This window comes from Cetorhinus maximus, chromosome 27 (assembly GCF_964194155.1).
Source record: "Cetorhinus maximus chromosome 27, sCetMax3.hap1.1, whole genome shotgun sequence".
Lineage (NCBI taxonomy): Eukaryota > Metazoa > Chordata > Chondrichthyes > Lamniformes > Cetorhinidae > Cetorhinus > Cetorhinus maximus.
The window spans coordinates 17,617,498-17,637,595 of record NC_135905.1 but is presented as its reverse complement, the minus strand read 5'-3'; the positions used below and the strand labels follow the sequence as shown (position 1 = coordinate 17,637,595).

Genomic DNA, 20,098 nt, shown 5'->3' with positions numbered 1-20,098 from the left:
AGGGGGTGGGGGGGCGGTGCACGTAAAATAAAATGTGTGGCTAACTCACAGCCTTCCCGTCCACCCTCAAGATGTTCCCTATATTATGGTGTATGGTGTCAGCCAGCCTGCCCATCCTTAGGTTTATTGAGGCCCTTAAGTTGCCAATTAAAGGCCACTTGAGGTCCTGTTTCCGCCTCCACGACCATTATATAGTGGGCGGGATAAGCGAAAGATAAGTGGCCTGTCCGCTACTTTCCCAACTTGGAGTAAATGGCAGGAAGGAAGAGGGGGTTCCTCCTCTGAGGGGGTACTCTGTACCCATTGAGGGAAATCTCCCCAAAACAGTACCCCACCCCTTTGGGCCTCCCCCCACCGATCTCTCGAACCCAACTCCGCCTCGTAAGGGTCCCCGATTCTTGCCTGACCAAAAAGCTTTCCATGATCATCTTCGCAGCACTCCCTTGAAGTTCCTGCAGTGGCCACTCTGGTTGGCTGGCAGCTCTCAAGGGTGGGCCTTCCTGTCTCTGAGGGGGTGGAATCTGGTTAAGACTGCCCCCAGTGTATTATTGCTGCGGGACAGCGCTTTTTAAAGTCATTGAGCTGCCAACTGACTTTTCTACCAGGTGGGCAAGCAATGCGTCCTCATGTAAACTACGCTCCCATGTAAAATACATCCCTCTGTAAAATTCACCCCACTGTTGCTGGGTGCAAACTGATGTTGGAATGTAAGGAACATTGAGAAAGAGGAAATCCGTGCCATAGTAATCACTAGATCTTTGTGGGGAGCTTTCTTCAAGGTCAGCGATGAGCATTGTGCTTTGCTTCTGACTGTGGATCTGGCTTATTGTGTTTGGTTGTTGCAAGTAGTGACAGAGAATTTTATTCCATATTGTTATCTACTAGCAATAAATTGACATTTAGTATTGCTCAAAAAAGCGACATGTCTAAGTTTTTCATCTTGCACTCATCGGGACACTCGCAAGAATATCAATATAAGGGGAAACAACAATTTATATTTGTATTAAACCCAATGTTTTCCCCTTATATTGGTATTCTTACGAAATATCCTGATGAGTGCAAAACAAAAAGCTTGTACATGTCTCCTTTTTCAGCAATACTCAAGTATAATAGTACCAAACGACAAACTGACATTTATTAATATTACCTGATCTAAAAATACTAAGTTATGAGTACAAGTGCATACATTTGATTTATAAGGTTTAGAAGGTTAAGGGGTTATCTAATTGAGGTGTTTAACATGACAAAAGGAGTCAATGGTGTAGATAGAAGATATTTTTTCGGGTAGGGGAATTCCGTAACATGGAGGCACAATCTTAAAAGCAGAGAGGTCATACAAGGGTGAAATCAGAAAGCACTTTTTCACACCAAGAGTAGTGGAAATATGGAAAATTCTCTTGCAAAAGGTTGTTGATGTTTGGTCAATTGAAATCTTCAATACTGAGATTGACAGATTTTTATTTGGTAAGGGTATGAAAGGATACGTGTCAAAGCAAGGTAAATGGCGTTGAGATACTGATCAGCCATGATATAATTAATGCCGGAACAAGCTTGAGGACCTGAATGGCTTGCTCTTGTTCCTATGTACCTTAATACTGTAGCCATGTTTAAAGACTTTAAGACAGTCAATGACTGTTAAAATTTCAGAATGATTAATAATTATGATCGACTTCCAATTTAAGTTGATGATTAGTTGTCCATTGAGCTTTATTTCAATTTCCATTTAGTCCAGTTTATACCACACAAAATAAATACTTGTGTAGGTTCAGCTGTAAACATATTAGTGACAAAAGTATTATAAATTTAATTTTACACTGATTTTTCTTCATACTTGGGTTCAATATTTATTGCTTAATTAATAATGATCGTACAACTAATAAAAATTGATTTTCAGACTTTTTTCTAAGTAAATGTACTATAATTAGGAGAGCAAAGTGATGGATGATAGGACCAGAGCTGGAAATATTTTCTTACTTGACACTTCATGTGTGTTAATTGATAAGTAAGTTGTTGTACACAATCAGAAATTATATGGATGATCCTCTTATATTTTGATTCATTCTCTATTAAGAAGATAGTTGCGGTTTACTGGGCATAGAGTTAATACAAATGCACTTACGACAGACTGCTTTGTGAACATGATTTGCAATTGTCTGGATTTGAAGAAATCAAATTAAACTGTTATTGGGTGTAACATTAAGTATAATTCTGAATTTCTGGTATGCCCTGGTTTGGACATGATGGTCAAATAATGCAGCTTGGCCCTGAGGTAGATTCTCTAGACTGTCCAATCATTGATACTGACAAGATCTACTTTATATGGCTCTGGGATAAAATCACATTTTAAGCTGGATTGATCTGTACCAAGACCAGTTACAACGGAGAGTTGAACAATGTGGCAGAGCTTCTTTCACTTGACACGTGTATATTTCCTTCAGGGGCCTGTTTTCAGAAAAGCTTTCCCCACATTACTAAGGAAAATTTGGAGAAAACATTTTGGAGATTTGACAGCAGAAAGGCTTTGTAGTTCCTGAATATGCCACACTCTCCTTCCTGATCCATATCCCCCTCCCATCCATGACATCATCCATCCTCTACCAACTCCAGGGAGAGTAGAAGAATAATCTGAGCATCCACATGTTACAATCCTGTTGTCCAATGAGTCAGGAAGCTTCCTAAGGTTGTTCTTTTTTGATCATACTCTTCCAACTATTTTTACAACTTTTACAAATTTGTCTAAGCTCAGAATGATTCCCCATATCGAGAATATGACCTACTGACAGAGAATATACTTTATTTGTGAAATGGTTTACCTGCTAGAGATGTAACCATGTGAGGTAACTGGTTCTTTGCCTTCCATACGCAGGCTGTGTTTTGTAAAGCTGAAGCTGTTACTGTTAGCCATAGAATACAAATCGGATACAAGGGAAAGCAGGTGAGTACCACAGCCTTTCTTGTGAATTGTGAGTATCAATTGCATCACAAGTCTTCCTAATTGACCAAACTGTCAAGAGAATACTAAATGTTGACAAAGACATTCAGTTGTTCCTACAAACTCAGCATCTTCCAACTCCATTTCACATTGGCAGTTTAAATCTGATTAAAAGCCAGTTAATACCTTTTATTCCATTGCCATGTTGGTTGCAGAGTCAACGGTGGAGTTGAAGAAAGACTAAAAAGAAGCTGTACAATTGAAATAATTACTCTGATCTATAGCTCTGCTGGTGTGTCTCCTTACCTCACTGAGGGATTGGCTCTTCCCACTTGTGCTCATGAGCACTGCAAGGAATGTTAACTAAAAGGACATCAAATATCTAAATATTTCTTCAAAAGTCAGTGAATGTCAAATTTGTTGGCTGTATCAATATCATCCTACATGGTTCACTTGTTACGCCATCTCATTTGATGCAACACGTATGAACTGATACATAACAGGCAGATATTAAATCATATCATTATTTTTACAAAAGTATATCACAATTAGTCTTTTTCCACCTTTTGAAATGCCTGACAAATGTGCCTTAAGAACCTGAAGTAGATAAAGAAGTCACACCAACTGTGTCACTGGCTCGCCAATGACGGATTCTGCTTATTTTATATTATCGAATGAAATAATTCAATAATTATTTATTATTGCCTTTGAAGACCTGATGCCTTGGGAGCAGGAGTTGGTCCTTAGCTGAGAAGACAATACTGAATGGACTGGCCAGATCTAGTCACGTGTTTACTTCAGTATAGTTTAGCACACTTTAGGTAGTTTTTAACTAGTAACATACAGCTAGCATGATTATTTCAATCAGTTTTGAAATAATCTGATTTCCTGCAGGAGGTAATAACTTACAAAGAACTGAGAATGGGTCAGAGCTCCAGTGGTGATTAGGGAACTGCCTACCACTGATTTGCATTCGGGGAAGAGGAATATTAAAAGGCTGACAGTAGTGTCCTTTTATCATTGCAACCAATATAAAATGTAGTTCCAAGGCGGTGCTGATTCCAGTTATTTCCAGTGAGAATATCATGACCTTTCTGACAGTACACTGTTAGTAAAACATGTCTTTCAATAAAATTATTATAACAGAGCTGAGAAAGGTTAATTCTTTAAAGTCAAATGTTAACATTCTTCAAATTTACCACAATTTTTATCAGAAGTGCCCCTACATTTCAAAGTTACTTCCTACAGATACTTATTTAGTCCCTGCTGGCACCTTGATTGATGGTGAAGTGCTGTCCAGGCATTATTGACATCTTTGAAGGTTATGTGATGCATGATCAGAAAGTTCTTGCTCATTAGTCAGTATTGGAATGGGATAATCGCCACTGGCCATAGGCAGCAGTTAAGTACTCTGTGAGCATAACCCATCCCATCCAGTGCCAGTTTACACCATTCAGAGTCAGTTCAGGCATATTTCCACGTAACATTAGATTTGAAATGGAAACAAGGAATTATATATCTCATAAGGTGAATGCATTTCAGATATAGTTGCCGTTAAATGTGAAAGGGATAAATGATGCTGATTTAAACTCATTAACACAGTAGAAGCCACTTAATGGAAGCCTCATGTTAAGCAAACTGTTCTTTAATCCACTTATTTGCATTAAGCAAACATTATTGACTCGATGCTAATCCCAATTAGCAGTAATATACACTGTAAATTCTCAAGAACTAAGATTACATATCCATTCACAGCTGTGGATATGTATTAGGTGTTAAATTGAAGACAATCATTCTAATAGCTCCTTCAAATTGGATATATTGCCTGCGCAGCAACTGATCATGTAAAACTGATTGAAATAATCATGCTAGCTGTATGTTACTAGTTAAAAACTACCTAAAGTGTGCTAAACTATACCGAAGCAAACACGTGACTAGATCTGGCCAGTCCATTCAGTATTGTCTTCTCAGCTAAGGACCAACTCCTGCTCCCAAGGCATCAGGTCTTCAAAGGCAGTAGATGAGGTCAAATTAGTGTCTCATGTTCATGTTAGATCCAATTCTCTGCAAACAGGGTCATAATAGGGTCTGTAGTGTACAGTTCTTAAACTGTTCATTGAACTGACAGAATATGAATGCACTTAACACTGCCAGTAATGAAAGGTTCACAATGCGCAAGTGAACGCAACCTTTATTATTAAAAGATAATCTCAAAGATATCCAATTGAAGAACTTGATAACTTTCTAGGATAGCATTGTTTGGCATTTGAACTGGTAACTGATCTTAATTTCATTTAAATGTGATATTAACCTTCAATATTGCACACATCAAACACCAGTAAGACATAATGAACTGCTCACATGAAGAACTATGTATCAACCAATACTAATTAGCAAGTCTAATAAGCCTTTCACTGTCATTATGTGTCCAATGTTATATGCCAGCCTAATGTAAAATACATTTCCTGTCCACTCTCTTCCATTAAAAATATGATTGATTACATTCCATGTTACAGAAACTTTTGTAAAGCCTAAATTTGGAGTAATCGGGTAACAAGTGCATCTTAAGGCACTTTATTTAAGAAAATGTTGGGGAAGCACAGCAGCTCAATCAGCTAAAAGAGGCAAGGTACGTTAATGTTCAGTTGGGATCCTTCATTTCAGCCAAGCAGTTTTAGTGAGAAACATCACACCAGATGCTGATCAAGCTACTGTGTGTTTCCAGAATCGTCTGTTTTTAATTCATTAGTTATTTTTTCTGAAAGTTTATGGAGGAAAATAATAGTTCTCGTTTAATTTGAGAGCACATAGGGAACATTTAAAACACAACAATTATTCATCTTTATGTTGTGTGGAAGGAAGATGGGGAAGCCCAATTAGCTCTTTGAAGGCAAGATTTATTAAAACTCTCAATTATCATGAACACTGACAGGCCAAACACATCTTATGGTGAAATACATAAATGCTGCAAAGTAGCCTAGTGAATGTCCAAGAGTAGCGTCCAAAATCCATTGGCATTTCATTTTCATAATTGTTTCACACCACAGAGAAAATAGAACAAAGTTCGACTTTGTATTCTTGTTACTAAGATTTCTTTTTGCGTTTTCTTGCGTTTTGCCACATTCGTGTTTTTGAAGAAACAAAACTATTTTGTTTGTTTTATGTTTGCCAAGTTGGAATGTTTCCTTTTGTTTTTGTTGCGAGCTGTTTGTTCCTACCATGGCGTTTGATTGAAATGTTTTCTTGTTGTTTACAGAGGTGCCAAGCGGTAAAGCTCTCTTCATTTACCTCCCAGCCAATCTCAACTTTCCCTTCAATTCTTTACATCTTCCAGCTTTGGAACTCATTTCCTCGAGTGTTCATTCTTTTACTCTCACCAAGTCAGCAGGATAATACTAAAAACACATCAAATAGAATAACATTTTAGTCAACATATGACATTTACAGTATTTTTTTTTAAAAAAACTTCTTGTCCTTACACTAATTTCTTTGGGAAAAGTGATACTTACATATATTTTTCTAGATGGTCCTTCATTCTTTGCTGTCTCACAGATTGTGTTTCCAACCATTCCATATTAAAACGTTTGCTGGCATAAAGTTTTATTCCTCCCCATCCCCCATGATGATGTAATGTAAATGTCAGTCAGCCAAGGTGCTATTATGCTGTCTGCTTGTCAAAATCTTCAACTGATGTCTTACACATTGTCTGTCTTCAGATTTTTGTACATTTAAGCAGTACTTCATGTTGTCTGTGGATTCATTGAAAAGAAAGGGAAAAAATGAATTGTCACAAATTTATTTCATTAGCTAATTAATGAGTTTGATGATTTTTTTTACAATGATAATTTTAATATGCCCTGATGGTAACTGATCACATTCCATGCTTACACAGTCAATTCACTAAATATGGAAGAAAAACATATTTCAGAAGCAGTTTTTACCATTTCTTTAGTTTTTCTTGGTTTAGCGAGGTTGCACATTTTTTCCCAGCCCACTATTAAAGACAACCACTTCTCATCTGCGCCCCCCCGCCACAAACCCTGTTTGTTGCTTGACATTGAGTGAAATATTAATGCATGATGTAAATTAATGTTTTGGCAGTATCCTTTTAGTCCAAAGATAACAATTTGAATCTTTGAATTTTTTTCATGATTTTTGTTTCAATTTTTTCAAGCGTCATTTAATCGCTGACCCAACTAGCTTAGTAGCTATTTGCTTATTCTCTTTTTGTCCCAAGAATTGCCCCTTCTTTCCCCCTATCCTGCTTTATGTCTGTCCCTCACCTCCTTCCTTTGTCTGACTCCAAGCTTGTGTGCAGTGATATATGTACAACAAAAATAAGAGAGTTTCTAGTGCCGTTCAGCCATCCAACAACAGTTACTGCAATCATACGTGGCTTGCAATGGTTGTACCTCTATTTTTGCAGTCGTTTGTTGTATATTGTTACTCTGTGTGGTTTGTGGTGGAAGCATGTCATTGTCACAGTGAACTGAACTCTTTACCAACAGAAATTTGCTTCCTGGGATTACTCCTTGATTTTCTAGTTAAAATTTAATCTGTTAATAAGTCAATCATGTACTGTATGAGTTTCTGATATATGGAAATCTATACTGAGACTTGGTTTTTATTAATTTATATTCTAATTACATTGCCAATTGAATATTAAATTGAATCTGATGTCAGCAGAACTCAGATTTCCATTCATAAAGAAAGAAAAGCTTATGTGAATACAGAGGCACATACATCAGTTTACAATGTACACATGCTGTGGTCTAAATGGTAAAGACACATACATTTAACAGCTCTACTCAATCCAACAATGCAGATTAAGCCTGGATTATGGTACCAGGACTTTGTATAAACGATAACACACAGAAAAGTGGTGTGTTAGTACCATGGATATTATACATAGCTTGGTATTATTAGTAAACCTCTTAATAGTATATACAAGGAGTACATATCATTTTCCCCTAACTAGCTTTGATGTTTTTAGATATACCATGGTTTCTAATATAAAATGCATTGTTTAGATTTTCCTCTTTGAAAAACCTTGTAGTGCATCTTTTAGTGTAACATTCTTAGTGCTATGTCTAACAATAGTGCTGTATGGAAGGCCCGAATATATTTGATTGATCAAAAACATCAACTGTAAAGTAGCTTTCTTTAAAAAAAACTGTTAGAAAGCTCCAACAAAGAACTGGATACCTGCAACCCAACATATTTGAAATCAAGCTTTAGAATTCATTTCATGAACTAGGCAATTGAAACACGAGTTCATTATTAGCTATTTCCCACCAGTTAGAGGCCTACCTAAATGAAGCCTGTATTTCAGTATGGTTCATTGCATCAGACACTTTGAGACTTTTCAATGACGTGATAAGGTGTTACATAAATGAAAGTTTGCTTTTTTTATTAGTTGCTGTGAAATTAGGCTATTTCAAATAAACCATCGGTTTCTTGAAGTAGAATAATACTAGCAGCTTCCCGACAATCCAGGATATGTGCAGCAGGAAACTCTATGTATTTTATGTTGGAAATGAAACAGTAACTTTTAACAAAAGTGGAAAATGTTGGAAATACACGGCATGAGAACTGGCACATAAGCAGCTTACTAAAGTTTGAGGGGGAAGTGGGGTAAAAGACACTGAACAAAGGGCAGAAGCTCCAATCACAGAGAGGAAGTTAATGGTTAAGTGATTTGTAAACTGCTTAATTGAAAATCAGCAATTGTTAGATGAAATTAAAAAGTAATCTTGTGAGGCAGTAGAAGTACATTCAAAGAAGATGGAAATAGCTAAGAAGCTAAAAAGGCACACAAGAAAATGGGGAAAACCGAAAAGTCAAGGTCAATGTGGTAAATCTAAAATAAAAACAAAAAATATCCAGAAAACTCATTAGCTTTGCCGCTCATGGATCTGTTCGGCTTTGTTTCAGATTTTCTTTATATTTCTGCCGAATGAATTTTGATTTAAAAGCAGAATCACCATTCTATTTAGAAATGTTCTTGCAGTAAACAACAATAGGTTTATTTCTGAGAATTTTTTTTATTATTGAGAAAGCAAAATGAGGGGCCAAGGCCTATTCCACAGGACTCAAGAAATGTTTAAAACAGTAGGAGGCAAGGATGATGTAAATCAAAGGAATAGCAGTTAAGTGATGAATGATTGTAAGAATGAGGCAGAGCGAATAGGAAGAAAGTTTGAAAGAAAAGTCTGGTAATCACCTCAGGATATTGAATAATCCTCGTGGAATTTAGCTGTATCTAAGGAGAGGTGGTGCTGGCATCATCCCAGCAAACCAAGAGAAGCTGCCCTACTGATAACACTTGTAAATCAACAACTGCAAGGAGTTCATCCCTGGAAGCAATTCAGATCTCGCTGTGCTTTATTTGTGAATGTGCCTTGAGTGCACTTTCTCGACTGCTACCTTTCCTTTTTATCTTTTTTGTTCTTGTCTACCAGAAATCAAAGCCTTTGGATATGAAAGTAGAACTATATAAAACCAAGTAGTTTGAGAGAGCCCAGAGGAAAGAGCTGGATGTTTATTGGAAAAATCAGGACTAAAGGAAGATTTCAGACAACAGACTATTTAAACAGAGGGATTGGGATTCTTGTCGATAACATGTACCAGCCATCTCTTTCCTTTGGGTCAGCTAACTAATTTAGCATACAGCTGTGCCGTGCAGTAGTTGTACGCTTGACGTGTATTACCTTTAAAGGATTGTGACTGTTACTTTAAACTATTGATAAGTTGCAGTTAATGATGTTACATGGGAGCGCACATTGTTTTCCAATCACAGGGGAACTGTACAAGCTACTGAAACTTGTTTGTTTGACACTGCAGCTAATGTCCTATTAAATTATATGTGAATAGTAGCTTCATTTTAAGGATATAGGGCTAGATTTTCAATCCATGTATGGTCAATGGGTGAAGAATCTTGTCCATGGTTCCTTCAACAAAATAGTGCTGTGAAAATCTATTTTACCTATGCAAGATTGGTTAGTGGTTCAAATATAACTAATTTGTTTGTCAAACCCCATCCAATATCCATCCTGCTTTGTCAGAAGTTATTCAGGTTGCAAATTCCTCATCACAAGCTGTATTGTCAGAGGAAACACTGAATAAAAACTATAGAAGAATTCACTTCAGAGATGTCCTCTTAACCAATTCAAGAGTGTTGGGGGTGAGGGTTGAGAGCAAGGCACCGCGGGGCCACCTTAGCTGGGGGAAACACATCCTAGTACCAGCAAGAGGGAGTGGGACCCTAAACAAAATAGAATGAAGAGAAAAAGTAATGGCAAATCGGAACAAGTAAGTTTGCACCAAAAAAACACCACCTCCCTGTAGAAGTGAAGCAACTGTAATCCCTCGAAGAAAAATCAGCCTGAAACCTTTAAACTCCACTTTCGTTGTTGGTTCAGATTGTGATTAACAATGAGTTACATCATCCAGATTAAAAGTATAAAGCCTGTTCTTTGCTTTGTTATCAGAAGGCTTTCAAATTAGGTAAACTGAGAATTTATTTAAGGGTGTATGTTTTTAAGCAGATGGTGCTTTGCTTGTTATGCATCTTAATATTATGGCTCTAATAAACAAGCTCCTTTCAGTCATTAATTGAGTCATTTACAGTCATCTGTTGGAATATTTATAGGTACTGAAATATAAGTGCAGTTCATATGAGAGTAATTTTCTTTGCAGTGGGGATGGGTGCACCATTCCCCTTTAATTCATGTGCCATCAAGACAATGCTTTTCTCCAGCAGCAGCTAACAGAAACTTGGTGTTTTGTGTTTTCACTGAGTAGCATATTAATCAATCCTGGGAACCACATCAAGATCCATGAAGGCACATTGGGATTCTTCATTGCAAGTGATGCCAAAGAAGTGAAAAGGTAGTTGTTTGATTTGATACATGAAAAATGGATGCAATTATAATCTGTTTCTAATTAATGATGAAATATGCCAAATAATAAACACTCCTATATCTTTCATTTGGAAGAGTGGGAGGGAGGAATTCTACTTTTCCTGTTGAGATATCATCCTATACAAGCAAGGGAGCCAATAAGTTCAACTGTCTGTTCTTAATGTTGAGATATGATGAGACTTGCTGCATGCACAGTCTCTCTTTGTCCAGCCATGAGTGTCAGCTTTGGGAGGAGGGAAACACACTGCTAGATATAATCCTATATGATGATAAGTGTTCCCAGCCAGCTGATCACAGAGTGCCAGTAACTGTGGTTGTGGAGTACAGTACATGGCCCAAAGACGCCTGCATCCTTGGCTAGTATTGGAAGTGTGGCAATTAGTGCCAGTCAGAATCTGTACAGAGGAAGGATAGTGTGTGTTGATCTTAAAAACCAAACAATTTTCCTTCTGAATGAAGACATATTAATATCAGAAAAGCAATTAAGATAATTGCATAATCAGGAAGGGATACAGTTGCATTCATGCAACAAATAATATCAGAAAGCTTTGAGAGGCTTCTTCAGCGTACCCAGTGGAAGCATTAAGACCCCTTGGTTATTTATAACAGGGTCAAGATACAGAGCAAAGCTCACTCTACTCAAGCCCAACAATGTAAATTGTTTTCAATGTCATTGAGTCAGAACTGAACCCTGAAGTTAGTGAAAAACTGGAGATAAGTGAAACCTCTAGGCTGGCCATTTCATGGTGTTCCCTGTCTTCACCCCTCAAAAGAGGGGAATGACATTCAAGATTTTCTTCCATGAAATGCTAATACTTATTAATGCCTGTTAATGTTGTATTGATCTTTTATTTAAAAAATTGGTAGGAATCCACTCACTTACCGAGTTGGACTTAATTCATTGATGCAGCAACTGAACCCTTTCACCATGAATGATACTGTTCAATGTGGATTTTGCTGCAATCTTTAAACTGGCTCAGTGTTGGTGGGAGAAGGCTATTTGGAGTGCAGGTTCTACGAGAGACTGAGCACCAATCCTATGAACTACTACTAAGTCTCAAATTTTCATGGATTGTGCTCACCTGCATTTAAACAGATGAGAATCACTCCATTCATGGGCATTGTGTTTCTCAACAGCATATCTTCCTACACAAAAAAAAGGCAAGACTGACACATCTGTTTCTAACAGTAGAAAATATCTCTCATGTTCCTCAGTCCTAATCACAGAAGAGCACCCCCTATTGCATCAGCTTGAATTTTCACCCTAACAAGCATCTCCCAGATTTACTGAGTTGAATCTACCAATTCACGCCAATTAGTTCTTATATCAAATAATTCTTATTTTCAAATCCCTCAATGGCCTTGCCACCCCTATCTCTGTAATCATCTTTCACTCTATGAGATGGTTGCATTCTTCCACTCCTGCCATTTTGCGCATCCTCTGTTTTAATTGCTCCACCATTAATGTCCAGGCTTTCAGCTGCCTATGTCGTAAATATTAGAATTCCCTTCTTATACTTCTCCGCCCTTCCACCTCTCTCTGCTTCTTCAAGTCACTCATTAAAGCCTACCTCTTTGACCAAACCTTGGATTATCCGTTCAGATATCTCCTTATGTGGCCCAGTGTCGAGTTTTGCTTGATAACTCTCCAGGGAAGTGCCTTGGAATGTTTTACGACATTAAAGGTGCTAGTTAAATGCAGGCTGTTGGTTGAGAAGAGAGAGCTTCATTCTACATCCACAATTGACCTGTTTAATGCTGACATTGGGTGCCAGGTAAAAGCATTCCCAGCATTTAGAAACCCACACACTGATGAGCAGAAAAATTCCACCAACAAAAACATTTAAAAAGAGAAACAACAATGATTTGAGCCTTAGGGCTGCGATTTATGAAAAGAGACTCTCCAAACTGAATTTGTCATTGGAGAAGTAAGTTCAGGAAAGGATCCAGATCTTTAAAATGCTGATAGCCATGGATAATATGGATGTAAGCAGGTTATTTAACTTGGATGGTGAGTGCAGAACTACAGGAAATGAGAACAGAATTAACAAGCCTGAGGCAGGACTAGAGATTAGAACGTTCTTTCCCCCACAGAGTAGTGTAGATATTGGAACAGACTCTTAGCAAAAGCAGTTCAGGCTGTGCTGATTAACTCCTTTAAGAGGAGCGGCTACATATCTAGTTAAAGGTAGAACTGAAGATTATAATGATATGTGCAGACAGAGATGATCAATGACTTTCGGAAACACAATGGTTCTTGTGACACCGACGCCATGGAAACGTCATTGGTTGGAGGCAGCTGGTCAGGATTGAATAATGTGCCTTGTTAGGATAGATTTATATTCTGGAGTTTCAGTCAATTATCTTAGGGGGACAGGGAGAAATTTCATACAACTTTCCCTTAGGAGATTAAATATGTTGGGTAGAGTCCACAATAGCAGAAAGTGTGCATGGCTGTGAAAGGAGTGGGATTGATGAGGCAACTGGACTTTTATGTTTTTATGTATCTTTGAATATATTTTCACCTCCATTTTCCCACTAGTCCCGAACAATCATATCATATCTTCCTCAGTAATTTGGAACTTAAAGTCTGGCCATTTTGTCACTCTGAATTTACACGCGCTGTGTAAAGGTTGGCTGTTTAAGACAGCGCATTGTCTTTCTCCATTGGAATAAACCACGTTTAGTAGAAAATGTGGCGCTGTAGCCTGAGCAAAGGCATCTGTCCGTTAAATGGTCATTCTTGTACTTTATTGCTTCAGGGCATTTTTCTACTGCAAAGCTTGTCACGATGACATCACAGATACAAAAAGGATTAAGAAATGTGGCTGTAAACGACGTAAGTAATAATTTCATCATCTTTCCATCAGTACCTTGTTTTTAGTGATTATAATTTGCAACAAATGTACACCTTGAATGCATTAAAATATTGAGGTTTTTGCGCCAACGGTGTATTGTGGACGGCTTGCCAGACATCAAAGGTTTTCTGTTAATAGCTTGCCAGTGATGATCAGAAATGGAGTACAGTATAGTAGTTAAACTTCTATTTACTCACCCGATGAACATTGTATATAAACAACAACTATAAATGCTTGCTATCCAGCAGCAACACACTCATTTTAAACAGTTCTCAAATATACAGGTGCACGTTTTATTGCAGCTCCACCATTAATTGTAGTCCCTATTTGACAGAGTTTGGTTTGACAGCAATAAAGTTGGCTACAGAATATAAATCTTTGACATAGGATATGGACAGAGGTCAGTGTGCTGAAAATTCAACTCTTCATAATTATTCTAAGTCAACCCTTTTTGCTGTAAAAGCACGGTAGTATTCAGACTCCTGTAAGCAGTCAAATTATCATTTTAAGGAAAAACATAATGAATGCTTTGACTTGTAAACTGCATCAGAACGCACAGAACTTGATTTCCACTTCAATTTTTAAAAGGAGAAACTCTATTTTAAGGTTTTCCTCCATGCCACTTGCTTGCTACAGCCTATAGAGTAGACCAATAACCTGCTCCAATGCAACCCTGAACTTGGTCAACCAAATAGGCTGAAGAGTAGCTGCGGGATAGCTCTCTTTGACTTTAGCTTCCTACTTACCAAGTGGCATAGTGCCTGGCCTCTGTTGGTCACTTGCCCGTGGCAGTGTGATTGTGCCACCAATGCCCTTCACCAGCTCATTAACCTAGTCGAATAACTAAGGCAAGAGAAATTAAATGGAGAGCAATATTTTTCAGACTATATGAAAGGAAGTTTAATTACCTGAAAGGAAGGCAGGTTTAGATTAACATTATGCCATTAATACATAATGGGAAATCTGAGAAAATTAATGAACGCTGCAGATTGGGGAGCGAAAAATAATTAGCATTAATGTGATTAAGCTGCGCACAAAAAATTAAAAATATACTTGGAGAATAACGGCGTGCCTAAAATGAGGAGTCCAAATTTCAGTCTATTAATGATGTGATGTAGAACAGATGTATAAATAAAATGACATGATTAGTGAGGCTGAAGAAAGAGCTTGTCAGAACTAAACTGCCGCTGTTTGAAAACTCTGGAGGTAATGCTCCAAGTCAGCTGGAAAAACAAAGACAAATCCTTGCCAAATGCATTGTATTTCACAGCCCTTAATGGTGGAGCATGCAATATGCAGTACCTGAGTACAGTACCAGAAATGCTGGGGTTTTTTTTTGATAAGGGCACACATCTTAGTAGTTGCTGTCACATTTAGAATGAAATTCCAGCAGATTTATCATTATATTGGCATTAGTCATGTCACATTGTTAACATATACCTGACCTACTTAGCCACTTGTCCAAACCTTTTAGGCCCATTATTAATAATTTAAACAAAAAAAACTTGGTGCATCCACAGAGGTCAAGAATAATTAAAGTGAGTAGCTTTATCTTTTTTTAAAAAGAAAACCTTGGCTGCTTGAAAGCAAAACAAAAATTCAGCTTAAAAGTATCATTATTTTTTCATTGTAACCTAAATTATTCAAAGAATGGTCCAGAATTTGCAAAGAAAATTTCTCCTAGATAGGCGGGGAGGGAGGAAGTGCAAAAGCCATTTCAGTTTTGATTTTTGAAGAGTTGTATGGGATGATTTGTTAGAAAAAATGCTAAAGTTTGGTTTATATCTGTATTTCTTCTGTATGTATGAACTTATTTCTTAAGCATTCACCCCTTCTAGGTTTGTCTCACTGTTGTAGAAAATGTAATGGGGAAAAGAGAAAGCACAAAACACAGTTACATATAGACCTTTTTCCGTGGAACTCAGGCACATGAGAATCCATGTATGAAATGATTGCAAGTACCTTTTGATGATTGATGTATTTTTAATTTATTTTTCTCCCTGCTGCCCTGGAACATGAAACTCTATAATTTAACTGCACACTGGTAGTGATCTATTGTGAGTAAAAACGGGTTCCCTGTTGCCCAGAGTGCGATCCAACTTGTCTACCTTGAGCAAGAGATTTTTATGTTGCATGTGTAGCAGTTACATCATACGTACACATCATCTTCAGCACTGCCCACAGATCACTTTGAATCTGTAGAAAATACAGCAGCCCAACGGCAAGATACCAGCATAAATAAAAATGTGATTCAGTTAAAGCAAAGGAAGTGAGTGGAAGTCAGCTTTGGAGCTCAGTGAGCTGGAGTCAAGTGTCCCTGGTAATGGTTGACTATAACAGAGCGAAGAAAGATAAAATGAACATTGCATTCATTCCAAAACCTTCTTGCAACATTTCCAACTTTTCTTTATACTAGAGGTGCAAAAGAGGATGGCAACCATGCTGTCATTTTTGTCACCAGGATGCCCTTGCAGCTCCCTTTAGGCAACATGAGAAGTGAACAGGACAGGTGGCCTCAGATGTGGGGCAAAGGCAACTGGCTTCTTCCTCTGAAGATTTCAGTTAGACTGCAAGCCTAAGAATCTGATCATTGGCATTGCCAAGAGTATGGCATTGATGTCAAGGGCGAAAAGATCAGCAGTTTCCATTGCACAGCACTTGGGTAAAGACTCTACATTAAGAGGTACAGGTTCTAGATTTGGTCTTCTCAGTTAGTTGAACTCACCCAAGACAATAGTTAGAATGCTACAGTCAATACCGATATCCGCAGGTTAGGGTAAGGGCAGGGGGCAAACAACAGTCAAAGGTTCCTGCTGATAGCTGAAAATCCTTGAGCCCCTGATACAAAGTGTGCATGTATAACCATCATATGAGACTTGCCCATGTAGTTGAATAGTCTGTCAATACTCATTAGTGAGTTGGTGAGGGCCACGCCGCCTTTGAAATTACCCCTTGCACAAAGAAAAGCCTTCCGGAGAGGAAGTAGGAACATTTTTTTGTAGAAAACTGTCTAGGGTATTTAAAGAAGGTTAAGATCTGCCAGAAGGAATGTTTTGTTTGTGCATTTTTATTTTTCAGTCTTTTTGAGGAGTGTTTAAATCGAGGATAGGCAGACAAAGGAGATATGTCTCACTGATTCTACACCAATAATCTAGATCAAGCTGCCCAATCCAACGCCCATTTTACAAGTTAGCAAAAGAAACAAAGCATTTTTTAATCTTTCTGTGACAAAAGTGCAGCCCTGGCCCTTACACCCTCATCCAATCATAGAAAAATAGAGGCGGCAAACCTGTCGTAAGGCTTTTTATCCTAAGACTATGAAGATAATTGGGGTACTCCCACTTTTTTGAGAGTGCTCTCAATCTTCAGTTTAATGTTGCTGCTGTATTTTCACTGAATGGACCATTTTCTATGGGAAGCCCCACAAATTGAGAAACTATAATCAGTAGAAAAAGTTTACTAAACACCGATCAAAAGAATATTTTTATTCCCACAACTGCTCATTCCATTTTTTCTTTAATGCATATGATCATCACCAGATATCGAATTGAAATGAATTTGTCACCATTTCAATTCTTCTTGGTAGTTGGGCCCTTTTTTACTCACTACCCATGACTGGACCCTGACAGCTTCCACATTTTGCTGAGCATGGTGCTCTGTGATGCCCATCCACTAGATGTCGTCAGAGACCTTCTCATTCTTCCTCCTCTGGTCTCCAACAGCGCGTGGTATTTCGGGTCCTCCTTGACGATGATTTTTCAAAAAATATATTTTTTTAATAAAAATGGCAGTATAAACATGTTTTTGCAAGGAGTCCATATAGCAGTTTGTGTGTCGAGTTAGTGGACACGTCCTTCGTGTGTAGAACTACATGCATCTCATCAACAACTAACATTTCCCAACATGTCATTGTCTGAAAGTGCTATTACTGTTTGCGTTTTATTTCCACAATGAATGCAATGTATTTATTACAGCATGGATTTTTTTGAGATACAAGCTAGACTGTTAATGTTTATGGATGCTTCAATCTTAATAACCTTTATTGAATTTTTTTGTTACTTTATTCATTATTGCCAAGGTTGAAGCCTGTTATTTTTATCAGCATGCTGTTATTTTGGTAGTTCTGCATGGACTCAGAAATAGTTTCCTCAAGTCTTCCTTTTTTAAAAAAAAAACAAAAAATAGGCACCCGCATGTCTTCTGCACAATTCCCCCGTTGATTGGGAAGAATAATTTGGCTGAAGTATTTGGTTTCATTTCAAGAAACAAGATCAAAAAACGGTTCATCTCCCTCAAGATTTCATTCCTTTTAAAGACTTGTCAGACTCAATTAATGTCACACTGAAAAGATTGGCATCATTCAAAGGAAGACAAGAGGCCGATGCTGCCCAGCATCACCAGCATTTATGAGGCTTTGATGCTACTTTCTTCATTGAAATACCAGTGCTAACCGAATAGTCTTGTTGCGTGCATTGAACAGGCTTAATGCTGCATGATATGATCATTCTTTTCTCAGCTAGCGGATAACCTAAAAAAAAATCTGCTGAAAATTAATGTTTTGAAACTAACCGCTGAAAAGATTGCAGAGAAATGGGGATGCTACTGAAGATGCCTCTCATTCATCACCCTCCAAAGCCTTTTTTTCCTCGATCATAGCGTGACCCTTGCTTGGCCAGTAATTTTGATATAAATGGCCTTAGGTCAGTGCTTGACTCAGTCGAGAGCTTTAAATATGTCCTTCACGTGGCATAATGGCTTGTTCATCCAAGGCTGATTTTGTTTTACTTGATATGAGAAACTTAAATTATTCCTCATTACCAGTACATTAGGTTTATTATCAAATAATATGGTTTTATATTATTTATATTACAAATTTCATTGAACAAGTGAACCAATTAGCACAATAACCATTTCAGCATCATGTGTGCTTGAAAGAATTGGACCTGTATTTTATGTGCTACCTAAATTTTGACATGCTCATTAGCACAGTTGTAATTATGAGGAAAATACTAATTATACCAAATTCTTGCCAGCACCACATGCTTGTGCAAAAACAATGGAGAGCAGCGAAAAGAACAATCACTAAAATACAATTCTGTTTCTGTCAATTGCCTGCTTTGACTAAATTGTTTTAAAAGGGATATGATGAGCAGGTCTACAATTGAAATTTTCAGCAACTTCTTGTGTTTCTGTTGAATAGTGTCCCGTGCGGCATGAACTTGAAAATATTTAAGAACGTGAATTGTATACTCAAAGTTATCTTCTGAACTCTTTCTTTTGAACTTTTAAAGATGATTTTCTTGTCGCTACTTTCATGAAATTGTCTTAGCTCTTCTTCCTTGTCAAGCCTGCTTACATTACTAAGGCCTGTATTAGAACCCTTGTTAATTCCTTCCAACTGTCAGACTGAGTAACCTTGCCATTAACCTGCTCCTCTTCCTCTCCTTCCATCGAAAACATGATTATAGCCAAGATGTCCATCTACAAGAGAATGAAACTCGCATGTTGTTTTGATTGCGGACGCTGTGAGCGTGACTGCACTTGCATGTCAGACAGTATACATAGTAACTTGGACACCCTTGAGAGAACCTTCCCACTTTCTTCTGTCTCTGTTAATGATTGCTCCACCAGTTTACGTGCCTGTAAGTTTAACACCATGCTGTTCCATGTCCGTCCTATGTGGGGTGGTCCCTTCTGTGTTGTATTCTGTGGTCCAGTAAGTTGTACTTTAGTTGCCACTGCTGCCGTGTTCATTTGAGCTTCCTAGTGACAAAGTTGGCTATGTGTGCTTTGCTAGAACATGGGTCTATGGATTAGCATGGGAGACCCACAGTGCCGCTTTGATGTGGATGTTCTTGGTACAGTGTGGTATTGAAGTTATTCCATGTCTTTAAATGTCATTCTGGATAAACTATGGAGAAGTGACTTCATTAAAGTTAAAGTACATGACTAGAGTGGGAGAGGGGTGGGAGGAATATTCTCTTGAATTTAGCTGATTTATTTCTAATTATTGCTGTGTTTTAATTTTATAAATGTTCTTTCATTATCTCTTTCTGTCACAAATATACAATACCCCAGTTACATGAGCCCAGAGCAGTGCAATACTTCATGGCATAACAAACTTGAACATCCCATTCTATATGCTTAGCGCTAAAAGCCACAGCATTCAATGTCATCCCAGTTTCCTATTGGTGAAATAACCACTAGTGGAACTTAACTTCCAGATTAGTGATGAATTAGTAAATATGGAACCGCTCCCAGTATATAACACCAAATTACCATTACTCTAGAATTAACCCACTAAAGATCAAAAACATCGTAAGGACCATTCGGGAATTGGGAAGGAATGTAAAACCCTTTAAAGCCATTGACAAACACTGACACTG

The 20,098-nt window shown here is 37.8% G+C and overlaps 1 protein-coding gene and 1 long non-coding RNA gene across 6 annotated transcripts in view; one reads left to right on the top strand and one right to left on the bottom strand.

Moving 5' to 3' along the window:
• kcnma1a (potassium large conductance calcium-activated channel, subfamily M, alpha member 1a) overlaps positions 1 to 20,098 on the top strand; it is a 779,423-nt gene that overhangs the window by 615,087 nt on the left and 144,238 nt on the right. For 3 of the 5 annotated variants that reach the window (XM_078530812.1, XM_078530811.1, XM_078530813.1), the window contains exons 16-18: positions 2,867 to 2,935; positions 10,736 to 10,822; positions 13,617 to 13,693. In XM_078530812.1, coding sequence (XP_078386938.1) covers positions 2,867 to 2,935; positions 10,736 to 10,822; positions 13,617 to 13,693 — 233 coding nt within the window. Of the gene's footprint in view, positions 1 to 2,866; positions 2,936 to 10,735; positions 10,823 to 13,616; positions 13,694 to 19,180; positions 19,355 to 20,098 lie in introns of all 5 variants that reach the window. The other 2 variants (XM_078530810.1, XM_078530809.1) reach the window with 1 other exon arrangement.
• Positions 5,787 to 20,098, bottom strand: part of LOC144668620 (uncharacterized) — a 31,610-nt gene continuing 17,298 nt past the window's right edge. The window contains exons 2-3 of the long non-coding RNA XR_013573525.1: positions 6,442 to 6,681; positions 5,787 to 6,327 (exon numbers count right to left, since the gene is read on the bottom strand). This is a non-coding gene — a long non-coding RNA (uncharacterized LOC144668620). The remainder of the gene's footprint in view (positions 6,328 to 6,441; positions 6,682 to 20,098) is intronic.